This window comes from Ambystoma mexicanum, chromosome 1q (assembly GCF_040938575.1).
Source record: "Ambystoma mexicanum isolate Mex_15411 chromosome 1q, UKY_AmexF1_1, whole genome shotgun sequence".
NCBI classification, from domain to species: domain Eukaryota; kingdom Metazoa; phylum Chordata; class Amphibia; order Caudata; family Ambystomatidae; genus Ambystoma; species Ambystoma mexicanum.
The window spans coordinates 146,085,363-146,104,505 of record NC_090922.1 but is presented as its reverse complement, the minus strand read 5'-3'; the positions used below and the strand labels follow the sequence as shown (position 1 = coordinate 146,104,505).

At 43.8% G+C, this 19,143-nt stretch overlaps 1 protein-coding gene across 1 annotated transcript in view; it reads right to left on the bottom strand.

Annotated features, from left to right (window-relative positions):
* Positions 1 to 19,143, bottom strand: part of LOC138521051 (hepatocyte nuclear factor 4-beta-like) — a 395,333-nt gene that overhangs the window by 244,735 nt on the left and 131,455 nt on the right. Inside the window, exon 3 of the mRNA XM_069633573.1 lies at positions 14,506 to 14,600. Within this exon, the coding sequence (XP_069489674.1) occupies positions 14,506 to 14,600 (95 nt within the window). The remainder of the gene's footprint in view (positions 1 to 14,505; positions 14,601 to 19,143) is intronic.

The following is a 19,143-nucleotide window of genomic DNA, read 5'->3' as shown; positions in this document are numbered from 1 at the left end:
TATCACTTGTTTCTAAATTCATGTGATGTGGGCTGGACTCAGATAGGTCTCCACCTTTACCTAGGTCATCATCATCATTATCTTTAGGCTCATCATCAGTAGATGTTGGTGTAGGAGAGCAGGAACATCAAATATGCCACAGCTCTAAACTGAGTCCTGCGTCTCTTAGCTTGTCAGTAGCTAGATTACTTAACCCCTCACCCCCTGCTGTTCCAAAGAAACTGGGCAGAAGCTCATCAGAATGCTTTCTTCCTGCAGGCACCTTTAGGTGCCCTGGACATGTAGGCACACACAATGATTACCTATCTAAAGCCTCAAGAAAATGACATGTTGCAGATACTGTTACGGACACTAAATTAACTTGCTTGCTTTAATAGAATTGTAAGATTTGATATTCCGAATTTCCCACGACACAAGCATTTATTTCTGGGCACAGAATGATAGTGCAAGTAGTTACAGCAAGTGAACACAATGTTCTGCCTGACTCCAAACAAGTCTGTGATGTTACTCTCCTTGCTGATAAGAAATGTCACATGTCATGAAGGTGGTCATTGGGATTCTCTTTTCCCCAGTCTTAGAAGCCACTAGATGATTTAATTTGTGTTGCTCACTGATTTATAGCAACTGAATGCGATCTCCTTCAACCTTCACTAAATAAGACTGTCCTTACACAAGCAACAAGTATTTTATCTTGACACAAAAAGATTTTTCCATACAAGCTACATGTAATGCCCATAACAACAAAACATGGCACAGTGATCTACAGCAACTAAATGTAATCTCTTCCTACATCTGAAGTATTTTCTCTGCCCACAAAAAATTGGCCATGGCTTTTTAGCCTCTGCATGTATTCTCCTCCTAACTCTAACACATTTTATGATATTTCCTATGCAAGAAACACATGTTTTGTCCAGCCACAAAAAGATAACACACACAGTTACAGATATCCACTTTGCTTCATTTTATCAATTACTTTCCAGTGTAGATTGTCTGGTTTGTGGTTATGCTGAGAAAAATGATTCACCAAAGGCACATTGATCATTTTATTGTGAATGCAATGCTTGTGTTCTGTTATTCTAATGCACACTTTCCTCTCGGTTTTGCCAATATACACCGATTTGCAGGGGTTATTAGCCAGGGTACAGAGTTCAAGCTGCTAACATGCTCGGTTTAGATTTAGGGCACTAGCGCCCCCGGGACAATGGCCATCCTATTCGAACTGCCAGGCATCTTGAAATAGAGTACATATATACATCTGAATTGGGCCAATTAAGGTGGTTTTCATGAGAGTAAGGAGGTGCACCGCAGGTGGGCAACTGATAAGGGGGCAGTAAGGATCAGACCATCCTGTGATTTGTGATACAAAGAGCAAGAGGTGATGCCAACAAATCTAGTCGAAAGCTGGGGAGGTATGGCTGGGGCGCCTGCATGTCTGGTATCAAGAGAAGCGCACTATTATTCCAAAGGGACAATTTGCCTTCAGAGTTGTCCACTGAACTCATGCCATCAACCAGGTGCACACCATGTGCCTACGCCGGTGGGATGGGGAACATTCCAGGTAAACTCATCAATCCAGTAGCATGAACTGAAGGTGACAGAATAGGGGAACCATGTGTTAGAGGGTAGGGGTGGATTAGGATGAGGCCAATTGGTCAAGGGACTAAAGGGGACTGGTAGAATGTATATAGGTGTTAGCCAATGAGGGTGTTGGATAATCACTGTATATTGTTTACATCATGAGTGACAATTTCTTTCCTTAAAAACCTTGTTTTGTGTCAGTTTGGTTCTATGGAACTTTCTGACTCCTTTTTCCTTTTTGTATAAAAAAGAAATCTTGTTTTACTTGCAAAGCGGTGCACCAACCCCTTTTCCCTAGAGGAGTGTTTTTTTATTGTCTGGTTGTCTGGAGGTCTTGCCTTACAAATTTGTGGACCCTGACGTGATCCCAGACCATGCATGGTGATGAAGTATTCCCGGCCGCACATACGGAAGCGCTGGACCCACTTGAAGGACCAGTCCCCTGTGCACATACTAGCGAGGTTTACAGGATACATGTTGCCTGAATTCCTGTCTGCTCCTTGGAGCGGGGCGTTGCTCCGGGGTTGTTCATGCCATTGATGGGACCCCATGATAGAGGAGCACGGGAGAGCGCATAGATATAAGTGCACCTTTGCGGGAGAAAACACTAAGGAGAAGGGCCATGAAAGTGTTGTGGAGTGTGTTTGTTTGTGTGTTGATGGTGAAGTGGATGTGAAGTGGATGTGGAGTGGAAAGACTATGTGGCATTATATATGTTTTTAATTATATGAGGTAAAACGATAATAGAGCAACAGGATCCTCTCTGATTTCGGGGAGAAGGCAGCACTGCAATCTAAGGAGAAAAAGAGAAATAAGGGTGGAGGCCCAGTATAAATAGAGGGCTTGGGAACCCTCTACCCGATATAATGGGGGCGTGTGGATGAATAGTCGCTTTTGTGTTGTGTTGGTGATTTGATTGTGGTGGTACGGACTGCGGAGGGGTCTAGCTTTGTTGCATGTATAATTTTCTTGAATGACAGTTAGGTGTGTGCGGTTAGTATGAGAGTTTGGATTATAGTACTGTGGTGAAACTAGGTGTGCATGTGACAGTGATGAGTGGAGAAGGGGGGACATAAATAGAAACGGGGTGGGGGAATGGGCATCAAGGTACCGCTAGATCAGAGCCTGGGTTGATTAAAAACATTACGAGTAAGTAAAGGAAACAAAAATGGAGTTGTCGACTCCATTGAAGTACCTGTGTATGGCCCTTCCTTTATATCGGGAGAACATTGTAAAGTACCATAAGGTGTTGGTGGCCAAAACGAGAGGAGGAATGCATAAGCCATGGCCAGAGCAGGGAATGAATAACATGGAGATTTTGGGCCATATGTACACATGTTTGCCATCCAAGTATAAGGGGAAGAAATTGAAATGGTGGAAGATTTGGAGGATGTACTCCCAGCCCTTGTGAAAGTAGAGATGTCCCTGTCCACTCCTTTTTCCCTGAGCATCCAGGGGTGCCCCGTCCCTCCCAGCACAGCACACACAGTGCAGCCTCCCCCAGTAGAGTGTTATCCCGCGTGTGCAGCGTCAGGATACACAAACCCTTTGTATGTGCCACAGCCTATCACTGTCCCTCCTCCTTCAGCACCCACACAATAAGAGAATATCCCAAACCCTATAGCATCTGGAGCTGCTCGAGCTCAAGTGCACAGGGAACCAGAGCGTTAGCAATGGCTTTAAGGAAGACAGAAGAAGAGTTAGCAAGGTTGAACTTGGACAGAGGAGATGGGCAGAGAGCCCAAGTTGGGACAGATGAATGACAAGCAGGGGACATTTTGTTCAGAATTAATAGTACGGAGATCAGGGATGTGCATGTGGAGACAGAAGGGAAAGGACAGTATGCTGAAGGGCAGCATAGATGAAGGCCATGGGCTGAGAGCTTGCATTATGTATCGGTTCGGTCCTATGCTGACATAGCTGCATTTGAGGCAGAGGAAGAGTGGGACAAAGAGGAAGAGGAAGGGGAGGACAAGGCTCCTCCCATTATATCGTCATGGGTAGAATATTTGTGGGGGCCCCGATTGAGATTGTGCCACGGGCGCATGGCCGTAGTGAAAGGAGACAATGGGGATGCTGGTAGGGGCACAGTTCCTGTTATTCTACAAAGGTTGTGGGAGGGGAAAATATGCACCTTGTCACGCATGGACAGGAACAACTTGATTAAGACATTACCTTCCCTCACCTCAAGTGTGGGTAAATAGATATATGCCTTTGAAAAACAGACCGCTGTCATTACATTAGCTCTGGGCGATATGAAAGGTTTGTTCACTGCAGTATTAGGAGACCAGCCGATGACATTTGGGTCAAGGCATGGTATCCCGGAGTACAGATAGGGGACGACAGCCATGACAGGGCCATTCTGATGACTGAAGGGCCCATATGCGGGCAGTGTTGCGACACGCGTAGCCCGACATGCCAGATCTCCATTTGATAATGGTGCAAACTATGAGGATCCAGCGCAGGATATATTGCAAACACAAGAGATGTGGAGGGCAGAAACGGCAGAGCCATGAGAACGGTCAATAGCATTCATTTACTGGATGGTGAAGCAAGACCTCCCCAAGGAGGTACAGAAAGCTTTAGATAAGTTGGTAGGAATTGAAGCAAAGGAGTGGGTGGAGATACACTCAATAATTGAGCAAAAGGGTTAGGGAGAAGAAAAAGAAAGTGGCAAAGATGGTACAGAAAGCAGGAGTGAAACTTGTAGAGATAAAGCTAAGTTGACAGTGGAGGGAGCGGTAGTAACTGAGTCACAAGGAGGGCAGACACAGTAGAGGGTGATTTCGGGAGAGGTACGAGCAGTCCCCACTTGGGGATGAGGGTATGACTGGAATGCTGAGTATCAGGGAACATACCAGGGAGGGCCCCAAGGGGGGGTCGCCCAGAGGAAGTGGGGCAGGGTTTGCTGGATTCGGATGGGGCAGTGGAGAATTTGCAGGAATGGGCCCAAGGTTTGGGAGTACAGGACAGTGTTGGAAATGCAGGAGGATGGGCCACTTCTCACGAGAATGTAGCAGCAGACAAGCAGCTGCATATGACCTTTGCATGCCTCCATACACACCAGGTGGACCAGCCCACTATCCCCAGCCATATGCCATGGCACCTATGAATGTTCTGTATGGTGTACTCGCCATGCCTCCACCTAATGTCCCGCTGCAGTATCTGCAGATGCCCATACCAGCACCCAAAAGCACGCCAGCTTATGCCATACATCAGCCACCACAGCAGGTCCCTCCGGTGCCAAATAATAATGCAGTACCCACGGCACAGTAACTAATTACCAGGGGGCCAGCATGGTGGGTGGAAACCCATTTGCATTTCCAGGAACAAACACCTATACAGATGTGGACAGCCCACAGAGAGCTTTAGCGTGCCTAGTCCTGTCAGTCACTGCCAAACCAGAAGAGGAACCACTTGTGGGCATGGAGTTAGGAAACAAATAATTTGTTTGAAAGGTAGAGACTGAAGTAATAAAGTCATCTATCAGGGAGGGGAAATTCCCCTTATCGTTGAAGTAATGGACAAAAAAGGGTTCTCTGGGGCAATAAAATCGGTTTCATTTAAAGAAAGATTACCCATAAAGATAGGTAATAAAGTAGTACGAGCCCTGTTGTTGTTTTCAACCGTGTCCCCAGTGAATTCGATAGGGAGGCATGTACTAAGCAAACTAAACATGGCAATATCATTCGCCAAGGAAGGGGTAATATGTTCGACTCCAGGACTATGGGTGTGAGGGCAATGGTCATTGTGCATGTGTTAGCAAGTGAGGGAGCAACTTGAGCAGTACCTGTACACCCCAAATTGTTAACATACAGGGTTATAGTTTTGCTTAATGCAGTGGCAGGTGTGGCCTGTAGGTCGTGGAGGGTACCATCTGAATTCTTATTTCAACCAGCTATGCCCCAAGACCATAAAGCTGGAATGATGCTCACATTTGATCTGGAAGGGGCGGTGGTCACAGGAGACCGATGCAGAGGGAGTAGAGTGGCGCTCAGTCCTATGCATTGACCCAACCATTGAGGGGGGTTTCAGATGGGTAACTGTTTGAAGACACTGACAATGATGGGGAAGTAATATTGGAAGTAAGTGTCCCATGTGAAATAATGATCCAATATCGCAATGTCCCATGGCCCATCATGGTAGCCGGAAGCATGCCATAATTTGCACAGAATGACTTAGCACAAGAACTTGACGGTTTGTGAACAAGTAATCCCCATGACGTAGGCCTGTTGAGGAGTGTGGCGGCATTAACCTCATACCAGGAGCAATATTACCCAGAGTCAAGCAGTACCCATTGTCCAAGGAGGCAGATGATGGAATATGTGACACAATTATAGCATTAATGCACCAGGGCATTATTGTGCCCTCAGAGTCCCCCTTGTAACATGGCTATTTACCCCATTCATAAGTTAAATGGGGTCTAGTACCTAATTGTCATTGTGTGCCCGTTCTCTGGGTGGGTTGAGGTAGAGCCATGTGCACATCCAGACGCTAAATTGGTGGCCACATTTTTAGTTCAATAAGTGTTCCCCTACTGGGGAGTGTGCCAATTACTTAAATCTGACAATGACACTCACTTCTTCAACAAGCTATTTAAGGAGATAGCCACATTGTTAGGTTACATAAGATGTTCTCCATTTACTATCCTCAAGCAAACAGGAGTGTTGAATGGAAGAATACACTTCTTAAGGGGGAATTGTCTATGTTGTGTGTGACCCTCAAAAAGAACTGGGTCCACTGCTTGCCGCTGGTTTTTTCAGTTTGAGAACACAACCCTGCAAAGATCATCACCTTTCATCTCATGAAATTGTGATGGAGAGGAGAATGCACACACCACTTTCACATACATGTAGTGCATATGATGCTCACAGGTCTGCAAGAATTTTAAGGGAGGAGTTTACAGGGTGTTTGTGTCAGTTAACCAGATTCATAAAGGTTCATTGTCATTGTGTGCCCGTTCTCCGGGTGGGTTGAGGCAGGGTCATGTGCACATCCAGACACTAAATCGGTGGCCACATTCTTAATTCAAGAAGTGTTCCCCCACTGGGGAGTGTGCAAAGTACTTACATCTGATAATGGGGGTGATTACGAGTATGGAGGTAGCCATGGTGATATTAGCACCATGACTATCCCCATACCGCATACCGGGTCCGGGTTCCCTGAATGGGGAAATACTGGGCCATTCCAACCTTGGAGGACCCAGAATTTCCCCATTCAGGGAACCCATCCCCATTCCCATTTGAGCCCCCATAGGGCTCAATAAGAATGGGGAGGGAGCTAACAACGGGTCAGTTAATAACAGGCCCGTTGTTAGCTCCCTGGTCCTTTAGCGGCTCCCACTAAGGGTGCCTGGTAAAACCAGCTGCCCTTAGCGGGACCCGCTAAAGGACCTCGTAATGCGATGGTAAGGGGTTAATGGCACCGGCACCCATTCCGGCGCCGTTAACCCCTTACCACCAACCTCGGAATGAGGCCCAATGGCACTTACTTCTTCAACAATCTATTTAAGGAGATAGCTGCATTGTTAGGCATTTGGCATAAGATGTTCTCCATTTACCATCCTCAAGCAAACAGGTTTGTTGAACGGAAGAATGCACATCTTAAGGGAAAATTATCTAAGTTGGCTGTGACCTGCAAAAAGAACTGGGCCCACTGTTCCCACTAGCTTGGTTCAGTTTGTGAACGCAACCCTGCAAAGATCATCACCTCTTGTGTTATGAAATTGTGACGGGGAGGAGAATGCACACACCGTTTTCACCTACATCAAGTGCATCTGATGCTCACAGGTCTGCTGTCATGTCCTCTGTCATGTCCAATCGCTCACCTGCTACTGTTCTCAGTTCCCACATGCACTCCCAACGGCAGCGACAGCAGCGGCACAGCCGCAGAGGTTTCCCGGCTGGTGGACCAGTGTCTTTGTGCCCCTTTTCACGGTGGTGGTTGCCATGGCGACTCTTTCACGCTCCGCGGCGAAACAAGGGCGTATGGAAACCCACGCGTCACATGCCCGGAAGACGCCCGCAACACCAATCCCTGTCTGCGTTGCGTGCCACTTGACACGCAGCTGCGGTCACGTGACCGCATCACATGTCCACGCTCGTATTTGAAAAAGGGTGAGTAAACACGGAAACATTGCTTCACAGCTTCTTCACGGAGAACTGCTTGGCGTTTTGGATTACTCTTGTTATTCACGTGCTACCTCGATCACAGAACGTTTGCTTGGACTGTCTTTTGGATTTTCCCTACCTGGATTTGGCGTGCTCTCTGATCACTTGGATTTTTACCACTGGCTTGGATACTGGACTTGGTACTTGGATTTCCCTGTCTCTAGTTCTGTCTTTTGGCTCCTGACCTCGGATTGTGTTTTGGATTGATCACGGATTACGTTCTTGTTCCATACCTAACTCAGGTGTCTCCCAGAGTGCCATCAGAACACCTCAGCCTGCCGCTGCTGTCAGCATACTACCTGCCTACAACTTCCCACCTGCCCACTATAGGTAAGCTACTGTTACATTGTCACTACTGTTCCTACCATTGTTGTTAATTATCACTGCTTAACATAACTCTTCATTGTCTTGCAGTGGTCAGGGGGTTCTTCCAGTGTTCCCGGTTCCAGGCTGACTACACTCAACTCCTATGGCCTCAAAGATTGCTCGAGTAGTGTTTTTGCTCTTACTCGTGTGGTACTTGGGGACGGAGGTATTATTGATCTACATGACCATCAAGTCAGAACATCTGCAAGTATTTCGGGGGATGAGTTTACAGGGTATTTGCATCAGTTAACCAGATGCATAAAGGTTCTCTCGCAACATATAGCACCAAAAAGAGAAGAGCTGGAGGGGGGCACAGCTGCTGTCTGGAGACACCATCTACATCAGGAACTTCTTACGGCGTTGGATTCAACCAAGATTTAATGGGCCCTATACTGTCAAGTATACAACACCATTCGCTGTCAAGGTAAAGGAGTTGCGGTATTGGGTTCACCTTTCAGATGTCTGGAAGACACCCCCTTTGCCATATACACAGCAACTCTCAGAATAAAGATATAACTGTTTAGGTATGACTGCCATCAAATGATGTTTTAAAACAAGCATTTTAAGTAGAGTATGTGTTCTTCTTTCAGGAATGTGTTATTTGCATTGTTTAATACATTAGTTCTAGTGGTAAGGAGCAAGAAGAAACTGTGATCACTGCATGGATGTCTTCTTTTTCTCATTCTTTTCAGGTTTCGCACCACAAGTGCCATGTAATAGTGTCAATATTGTACATATGTTTAGGTTTTATTGCAGAGAATTGTGTATATACTTTGGGTCAGTTTTTATGGTGGGGACATATAAAGGAGGAGTCTAGAGGGTGTGCACAAAGTGATATTTTTCAAAATAATGTCAATTTGAAAGGAGCTAGAATAATAGACAACAATACTTGGTTAAAAAACAACGTATTAGGTTGGGATTTTAAGAAGATAGGGAATATGACAAATACAAAGGGGTGGTGTTTGATACAGTAACCAATGTACACCATCCAGAATTCAGTAATCTATGGTGTAGTCACATGCGCTCAGTAGGGAAGGAGAGGTCAAATGAGAGCTGTTATGTTTGCTTCCTCATCCCTCATGCGTCAGGGTTGCCCAAGCTGTTAAGACCTGAAGAGATGCCACCTCTTGTAGCCCAGTTTTTTTATTCCATTTGCCACTGTGTCAGATACGAAGCATGTTCCAAAGGCACAAAATACAAGTTGTACTGATGGACAGAGTTGGTGGAGAATGTATAATGAAAGAAAAGGACCCACGGTGCAGGACACGCACATTGCTGAAGTGGAAGAAGTACTGTTGTTTGCCAACAAATGGTATGTGGCAGTAGTAAGCTGTGCAGCAGGAGATTTGGTGGGATTTAATGAAGAAGTAAAATGGAACGTGAATACAAAATGTCTTGCCATATTGAGAGCATACATGTCAAAGCTTACATGGATTGAAGCAAAAGAGACTCCAGTGAAGATGCAGACCGTAGCCGAATATGCGTTTTGCTTCTGAGAAAATGGCACAGAACAGCTGCTCTGATGGACATATTCTGGGTTTGCGACCAGCAAGCCTACCTGCATCTGACACCACCATGGAAAGGCACTTGCTCACTAACTACCCTGCATTCAGCTGTCTTAGTGGTTCAAGACATACACTTGTCTCTTGTAAATATGTCAAGAGCAGAGCCATCCCAACGCCCGCAAGTAAGGCAAAAGAAATGCTCTATCTGTTGAAGCCACCAGAAACAATCCAATTACCTGTCCGAAGAATCTTCCAAACTGCTGAAAGCATTTCCAGACCAGTATCACCTCTATACGAAGACAGAAACGTTCTTTGCCTCCCTTTTGGTGCCAGGTATCCAGGCTGCAGCCAATGCCAAAAAGTTGTAGATAGTGCAGTGGGAAATGATCCAGTAAGACACGATACAGAGCAGGGACTGAACCCGATTAGAGGGTGAGCAGCGAACAATAAGGCTGATGACCCTGCCGAATCGGTATGCCTTAGACTTGTTGGTGGCCATGGATGGGGGCGTCTGTAAAAAAATAGGGTTGCCATGTTGCACATATATGTTCCCCCAAATGATGCAGACAATGGGTCCTTGTCTCATATATTAGGGGTTCTGCATATGTTGAATACAGGAATGGCGTCAGAAGCATGAGTGGAAGCTGATGATTGGTTCGACACCATGTTCACCTGGGCCCCAACTTGGCTAGGAATATCGGTGAAGATATTTGTCACTATCATAGTGTTTCTACTGCACATGTTCTGCATGTTCTAGATGGTCCTTTGATGTTGCACCACAACTCTCCCAAACAGTTCTATGATGATCGTATCGATAAGGGTTGGTGGAGCTCCTTCTAGCACAAAACATAGGTATATGCCAACAGACAGTCCAGATAGACCACACATGGTGAGAATTGAACATTTTATAGATCCCCCAGAGGCATTAGCCTCACCCTCACTAGATGTGGAAAATGATGTGGAGCATTGTGTCGATTTAGCTGGGGATAGCGATTCTCTTTACCTCAGCTGTACCCTAAAGAAATATGGCCAAGATGGGGGAAGTTTACGTCATGTGTGCAGTGTATGGGTGCCCAAGGATGATGACTATAGAAGAAGGAAAGCTGCTGGTTTTGTTAATGGAGGATTAACTAAAGAGGGGATGTTAGGATGCCTGTACAGCACCCATACATGGGCAAACAATTCAGGCTAAGAAAAATCTATTAGCACAGGAGAAAGTGAAGGTGTGTGGCTGTAGGGGAGTGGGGTTCGTAGTTGGGAGCAACACATGCATTCTGTACATAGTTATGGAGGTTTGGGTAAGCCCAGGTATAGGACATTGGTGATATTGTGTAGCAGTAGTGCAATACATTGTGTAACAATGACGATGTGGACATGGGACTCGGATGTAGGCTAAACTGAAGTATCGCCATATTAGAAGTGAGGCCCAGCATTTTGTATTCCCTGTTGGAGGTGTAGCAGCGTGGCATAATGAAGAGGTCAAATCATGTTCCCTTTCTCAAGCCCAGAAGTGAAGCTGAGAACAGTGGCATTGTTTAATTGTATACAGCTGTAGGCCTGTGATACCAGAATGGAATGTGAATGGCAGAGCGAAGGTAGGGATCCACCCTTTACAAAGGGCAAATCCATGGGAGCCAGAGATGAAGTCTCCAACTTCCAACATGCTCAGTTTAGATTTAGGGCACTAGCACCCACAGAGACAATGGCCGTCCCATTCAAACTGCCAGGCAGCTGGAAGAGTACATAAATCCATTTTAATTCAGCTGATTAATGTGGCCCTCGAGAGAGAGTAAGGAGGTGTACTGCAGGTGGCCAACTGATAAGGGGGGAGTGAGGAGCAGAACATCCTTTGATTTGTGATGCGAAGAGCAAGAGGTGATGCAACAAATCTAGTCCAAAGCTGGGGAGGCATGGCTGGGGCGCCTGAATGTCTGGTATCAAGAGAAACACACTATTATTTCAAAGGGCCAATTTGACCTTAGAGTTTTCCACTGAGCTCATGCCAATGACCAGATGCACACCATGTGAATAGGCCAATGGGACAGGTAACATTCCAGGTAAACTCGCCAATTCAGTGGCGGGAACCAAGGTCACGGAATAGGGGAACCATGTGTTAGAAGGTAGGTGTAGATTAGGATGTGGCCAATCAGTCAAGGGGCTATAGGTGACTGGAAGCATGTATGTAGGTGATAGCCAATGAGGGTGGGGGATTAACACTGTATGTTGTTTATGTCATGAGTGATGATTTTTTTTTTATTACCCTTTTCTTGCGTTGAACTACAAGAGAGCCCCGTGTCAGTTTGGTTCTACGGGACCTTCTGACACCTTTTTCCTTTTTTAATACAAAATAAATCTTGTTTTCCTTGCATAGCAGTGCACTGAGCCTTGTTTCCTAGAGGAGCGTTTTTTTTATTGTCTGGTTGTCTGAAGGTCTTGCCTTACATCAGCCACAAATGTCATTTGCTCTGCATGCTTCAACCATTTAAAACAAAAAGTTTTGGATGCACCCTTGAAAGTCACATGCTTAAGAACATTAAAAATCCTAATATAATAGCAGATATAATAGCAATCATGAAGTTAGATCACAGGGGTTCAAGTTTAAGTCACTTCTGATAAAAGACCAACAATTTAGAAAATAAGTCGCTCAGGCTGATGATTCTTCCACGAACCACCAGAGTGAACAACAAATATGAAAAAAGGGATTGTTTTCTTTTTTTTCATACACATTTATTTCTACCCACATATGTAAAAGGTAAAATAGTGGCTATTATGCACTAACATCACTTTCAAAAACATCTGATACCTTAGGAGTTATTGCTATGCTGAAATGATTAATTCTCTTGGCAAGTTTAGGGCCTCATCACGAGTTGGGCGGTAACGCTGGCGCTAATAGCGCCGGATCATGGGTTTGGCGGAACTGGAAATCCCCATTCCCCAATGAGCCCATTCTGGAATGCCTGATTCCCCATTGGGCTCAATGGGGAAATTTTGCGCTCTTACCGCCGGCTGATTTCCCGCCGGCGGTATGAGCACGAAATTTCAGCAGATTTCCCTCCAGCTAAAAGCTGGGGGGAAATAAGCCAAAGCCGTGATTTGGCGGACCCTTAAATCTGGCGGTAACAGCGCTACCGCCGGATTTAAGGGTTACCGCCAAACTCGGGATGAGGCCCTAACTCAAAACTGCTTACAACGACAAAGGGCAGGCTTAGGCAGACAGTGAATGTTTGTGTTCAATAATACTACCAAACACTTTATAGCTTTCAACCAAATAATAACAAACCACAGATAATGGAATTCCTCTAAAAAGATCTAATTCGAAATGAACACTGTAGGAGTCCAAGAAAGTGAGCCCAACAATTAGAAATATCAAAATTTGAAATTAGGCAAAGCGGCCACCCAGGCAAGCAACCCAATTAATGTGCCCAAACCACAAACCAATGGTGACTGTTGAAGTCGGTCGTTTTGGCAAAATGATCCAGGATACCTTGAATGAAGTAAGTATTTCCCTGGTTTAATAAAAAGGGAAGGACATGAACAAAAACAAATCTTACCATCCTAGCTCTTTGTTTTATGTGTTTATTCAGACATTTCTTAAATCAAATATCTATCTTTGAGGGCATGTCAGAATCAGCATTTGCAGTACCATAACATCAACAACATAACACTTGATTTGCAATGGAACATGTTATGGCGCACTTTATTGTGGATGTGAATCTGTAGAGTCATTAGCAACTCTTAGGATTCCAAGGAAGGAGTCTGTGTTTTTAAGTAGCTTTTAGGTTGGAAAAAGACGTATTGTTAGTGCAATATACAGGACTTCATCAGGTCACAGGATGGACTCTTGCCCTTCGCAGGCACTAGCATTAGATTGTGAACACTCTTTTCTAAACACCAAAGACGAGAACAACCATCAATAACCTTTCTCATCAATTACACCTGGACTGCATGATGAGGATCCATTTTTTCATCCGTGATATTTATACCCTGTATAGACCATCCACCTGAATAAACATCGATGTGGATTAAAATAGAAAGAAGGCTCAGTAAAACTGGAACTGCTTGCAGTTAATTCAACAATCTACTGTCACGAGCTCCACACATATTGCCCTATAATACATCCATTTTCAACAGAATGCATCAAACCTTTCAGGACAGATCAAGTTCTCCAAGATGACAGCTATGCACTTAAAATACGAGTTCATTCATAATGCGGGGACACAATGTTGTACTCACTTTACCCAGGTCACTAAGCAATCATGGCCAGCCTCTGCTCAGAATGGGATTAAGGTTTAGAAGCTTGCCTCCCTCCTACCAAGGTCTGAGTGAAGCTCTGGAGGGCCGCATGCGAGACCAGCAAGTTACTCCATTCTCAGCATCACAGATCCATCCAAGAATAAAGGAACAATGCCTCCCGTGAAGAACAGATGTGTTGTGCTACTTCACCAGGTATCCAACTGGTAGCAGATGCAAAATAGACGATTGGTGACAAAGCACCAGTACTTCAATGATACACTATCACTGTACTTGCAGTCCATTCTGGTAATATTGCAAGCATACTAAATGGTCAATGTAACAGTTAAGCTCTTCGACTGCTGTGCGATGACCTCAGCATGAACCTCACTTGATGATATAGAATTTCGCCTGTTACAAGCTGTTTAATGTCAACCATGGACTGCTTGTCATGTATGTTAGTGTTATTTTTTTTAATACTTCATGGTTTCTTTCTTCAATCATTTCGTGAAGTCAGTTTATTTTCATGGTACACAGTGTGAAATGTGCAAATGCTTTGGGTTAAACATGAAACAGCAGTAACATTAAGGAAAATAATCCAGTTCAATATTGATATTGTTTTGGAAGAGAATGAATCATGACCTCATTACACCCACCTTCTTTTCTCATGCCTGCGCGGAAGCATTTCTTTAGCCTGCAGTACCTGCACTGGTTTCGTTTATCTTTGTCTACCACACATTGTCGGCAAAACCTGAGGGAGACAAGGAAGCTCTGTTACTTGACATGGAATAAGATGCCTACAATACAAAAAGGCCACCTTCACATCACATTGTAATTGTTTTCTAACACAATAAATGTCCAGGCCTTGTGGTAACATCTAGTCTTCTAAAAATGACGGCAAGGACCAAATCGAAAAGATCCCTCTCTCTGGAAATGGATGGAAACGAAGCCTAGCCTATGGCAGCACGCGCCCCCTTGCTGAGCCACCTACAGCTCCTTGTGAACGTTTCTAAAATGTAAAGTATGCCGTTCAAAACTGTACCATAATTACTTTCGTTTTTTGTTTAGCCTTTTATTTTAAAATGTCTTTAACTTTGTCAGAAATTTAAACGCATACATCAATAACATGAACTGTTTTTGTAATTGTATGTATTGTAGGTGTTTGCAATAGCACAGACAAAGCTCCTAGAAGAACTTCACAGAGAACATTTGTGCAGCAGTTACATCTCAGACATGGACCATATGGTGTGCTGGTTCAGTTGAGACATGATGACAGAAAAAACAGGATGTGTTGGGAACATGTAATTGGGGCAGCACTAGATTAGACATTACATTGTTCATTTGTTTTGTTACATTCCACACATTTACTATTTAAATACAGGGATAATGTAAGTTGAATTAGACACAACTTGGCAATGTGGAAATTCAGGGATCGAACCCAGGTCTCTCTAGTTAGTGTTCTTTGGAGGAATGCCCTCAGAAATCTCCAAACTCTCCTCACAGCCATGAGGGTCAGAGCCCTCTTGATAATATACCTTAGTGATTCCAAAGCTGTTCCTCAAAATGTTAGGTCATGGGCTAGACTTCTTTGTGATACAGGTACTGGGGTAGGATAGTTCCCTGGGATGAAATCATAGTAGAAGTTTCACAAGAGTCAATACTTGAATTCCGAGTGAAGGAAACACTAGGGAGCTCATTTTCAATGGTGGTGTAATGTTAATGGAAGTCAGGAAAGCCTTGCTTAAGGCGTTTACACCATCTATAAATCTTACCCCCTATTTTCATTCATTTTTCTGGTGGAGAGTGTGAACGCAACTTGCGTTTCTGCCCCATTTCTTCCTCTCCGCCATACACATGCTCCAGCATTTTCACCGGCATGTATTTTCATACTGGTGCAAATGCTGCAGGTCCCTATGGGGTATGCTGGCTTTATGCACCCGCTTAAAGCTGTCAGAACGCGTAGGGATCCATTATGCTGCCTGCCAAGCTCACAGAGCTCGTTTTCTGCTCCACTCACTCTAAAATGACCCCCAGGTGTACTTTATTGTTGTGAATTGACTTCATTCGAACATGGGAAAGCTGACCTTCAGCCACCCATTTCACCCACACCTGCTCTTCCCAGACAATTTCAACACACATGAACCCCTTCCCTCTCATTTCCCTCCCCATTACAGATCATTGCAAAAATCAATGTTATCTTACATTCAGAGTAACAAAGCTTTTGAGTAGGCGAGAATGTGTTACAAATGTAAACCCACCCATGTTCTTTGCCCTCCAGAGCCATCTACCAACAAATACCTAAGTATGCTCTTCTCTGGTAAAAGTATATTTTAGCACGAAAAGGGGATCAAATGGCTAGCTTGTATTGTGCAAAAGAATTGGTTACGTGGCAACCCTATCCCGACTCATCCCACAGAGCTCCTTGACATTTAATGTACATCTCTGAGGCATACAAGGTACTAGGGATCTTAGTCAAGAGAAAACTAACACATGAATTAACTCTAAAATAGGAGCCACTATCAGCAGTTTGTTGGTATAATTAAGATAACTGTAAAGAATCCCCCAGAGAAACACAAATCGTTATAATCTGGTGGAAAATATGACTTTCTTCATTGCATACTACTACTACTATCAATAATCTTTTTTTATATTGCGCTTTAATCTAAAGCGATTTACATAGTACATACTTACATACATTACTATTATTACCCAATCGAAATCATACTGTAGCATAAATTAACTGAAATCGACAAAGGCCCTAGGTGGACTGCTGTCTTTCCAATTCTGATGCAATATTTGTACCAGCTGCTGGTATTGCATTTGTGATAAAAAAAAAGAAGATATATACAGCCAAAGGACCACTACAAACATTTAAGACTATATCCATATTAAAAGGGTGGCTCAGAACCTTACGAAAAATTGAAATTTAGTGTGTCCTAAATTGATTAAGCACCAGCCAGGATACAAACATGTCCTTGGATGTATGTCTGATGTTGCTCCCCGTAACATGAGGAGAGGCTTTACCAGTATGCATATTCACTCTTAGGATGGCCTGCAATGTATGTCTGATGTAGCTCCCCCTAACATGAGGAGAGGCTTTACCAGTATGCATATTCACTCTTACTATGCCCTGCAATGTATGTATGCTGTAGCGCCCAGTAACATGAGGAGAGGCTTTACAAGTATGCAGAGGCTTTACCAGTATGCACAGTCCCGCATATTATGTCCTGCAATGTATGTATGCTGTAGCTCCCAGTAAGATGAGGAGAGGCTTTACCAGTATGCATAGTCACTCTTACTATGTCCTGCACTGTATGTATGCTATAGCTCCCAGTAACATGAGGAGAGCTTTACCAGTATGCATATTCACTCTTACTATGCCCTGCAATGTATGTATGCTGTAGCGCCCCGTAACATGAGGAGACGCTTTACAAGTATGCAGAGGCTTTACCAGTATGCACAGTCCCGCTTATTATGTCCTGCAATGTATGTATGCTGTAGCTCCCAGTAAGATGAGGAGAGGCTTTACCAGTATGCATAGTCACTCTTACTATGTCCTGCAATGTATGTATGCTGTAGCTCCTAGTAACATGAGGAGAGGCGTTAACAGTATGCATAGTCACTCTTACTATGTCCTTGAATGTATGTCTGATGTAGCTCCCTGCAACATGAGGAAAAGCTATACTAGCATGAATTGTTAGCCCTATTGTGTTCTCTGTATGCATGACTGTTACAGCTCCCAGTAACAGGGGGAGAGGCACTATTAGTATGTATACACTGCATATTCTTATCAAGCAATTTCTGTAACTAACGCCTCGATACCTGAGGGTTTTGTGCGCTCTAAATAAATGCAAACATAAAATAAATAAATCAACATGAAGATTAGACCGACATTCGAATTACAACATCTTGGAAGTGTTTGGTGTTGTAATTGGTATGATTTGTTCAATTTTGGGTGGTGAGAATTAAAAACACAAGTTAAAGTGATTCAATAAGATAACATATGATGTCTTGGCAATCTTAAGGTGGCTCCTGATAACTCTGGCATCCCCTACCGGCAAGGGTGACACAGCTTCCTATCTAAAAGGAACGCGGCCAGCGGCAATAACGCAGTCCTTTGAAAACATTCCATGTACTGCTGAACACTTAGATAACCTTCTGATACAACATATGGCAATCCACATTATTTTCTCATTATCCTTCGTATTAACCATGTGGAGGAAACTACTGATATGTAAATACTTTAAAAATAAATCTTGAGGTAGATTGAATACCAGGACGAGTTGCGCAAATTCAGAAAATTTTATAGAGATGAAAAAGATTACCTGAACGATAGAGTCTACACCTATCAACCTAAATATGATGGTGATTTATCACAAATAGCCACACCAACAGCGTCTCCTGTCACATCTGATACAGATTCAGAAACTGACACTACTACTAATCCAAACCAAGAGGGAGAACAGGCGAACGCCGAAGGGTTTCGCCATTACCGACGAGGCTTCCTAGCTGAAATTAAAAGGTATAAGAAAGGCAATCAATCGACATACAACCTACAAAATAAACAAGTTCGCTTTCAGAAAAATGTCCCTTTAGGACGCAAAAATCTTCCTACTCCAACAACCTCAGAGGAGGAAGAGGAAGAGGAGCAAGGAGGAGAGGAAGGGAGAGATACAAACAAAAGACTCACCAGATCCAGTTTCAGGAAATCGATACCCAAGTCTATACTAAAAGCCTAGTTGTCAATCTATCTGATAAACACCTCTCACCTCAACAACTTTCTGTCCTCAACCATGGTCTTTCTTTTGCTCCAGTTGCCACATCCGATATGACTGAACTTCAAATTGACCTGTACAAATTTTCAAGAAAACTTAAACTGAAAAAATTCTTTCATAACAAGGATGAAACATACAGACCGTTGGCACAACTCCCCCCCACCAGTTCCAAAAGCATACAAGAAATTGAAAATATCCATCTACTTCATAACCTTATGGGAGAAGACCCTAAAAGTATGAGCGATATCCAGGCAGAACTTGGTATCCATCAACGAAATATGGACATCAAGGAACACAAAAACAGATCAAAATTTTTGCCACCTATCACGGGAGATAATGTTATTGATACATTTTACAAGACAATTACCAAAGAAATTCATAAACACATTGATGGTCTTTAACAAAATTGCAGCAGCAAAAAACAGAACTTAACCAAATCGGAACGACAAGCACTACAAGATATCTGTGAAGACAGTACCATCATTATTAAGGAAGCAGATAAGGGTGGCAATATTGTCA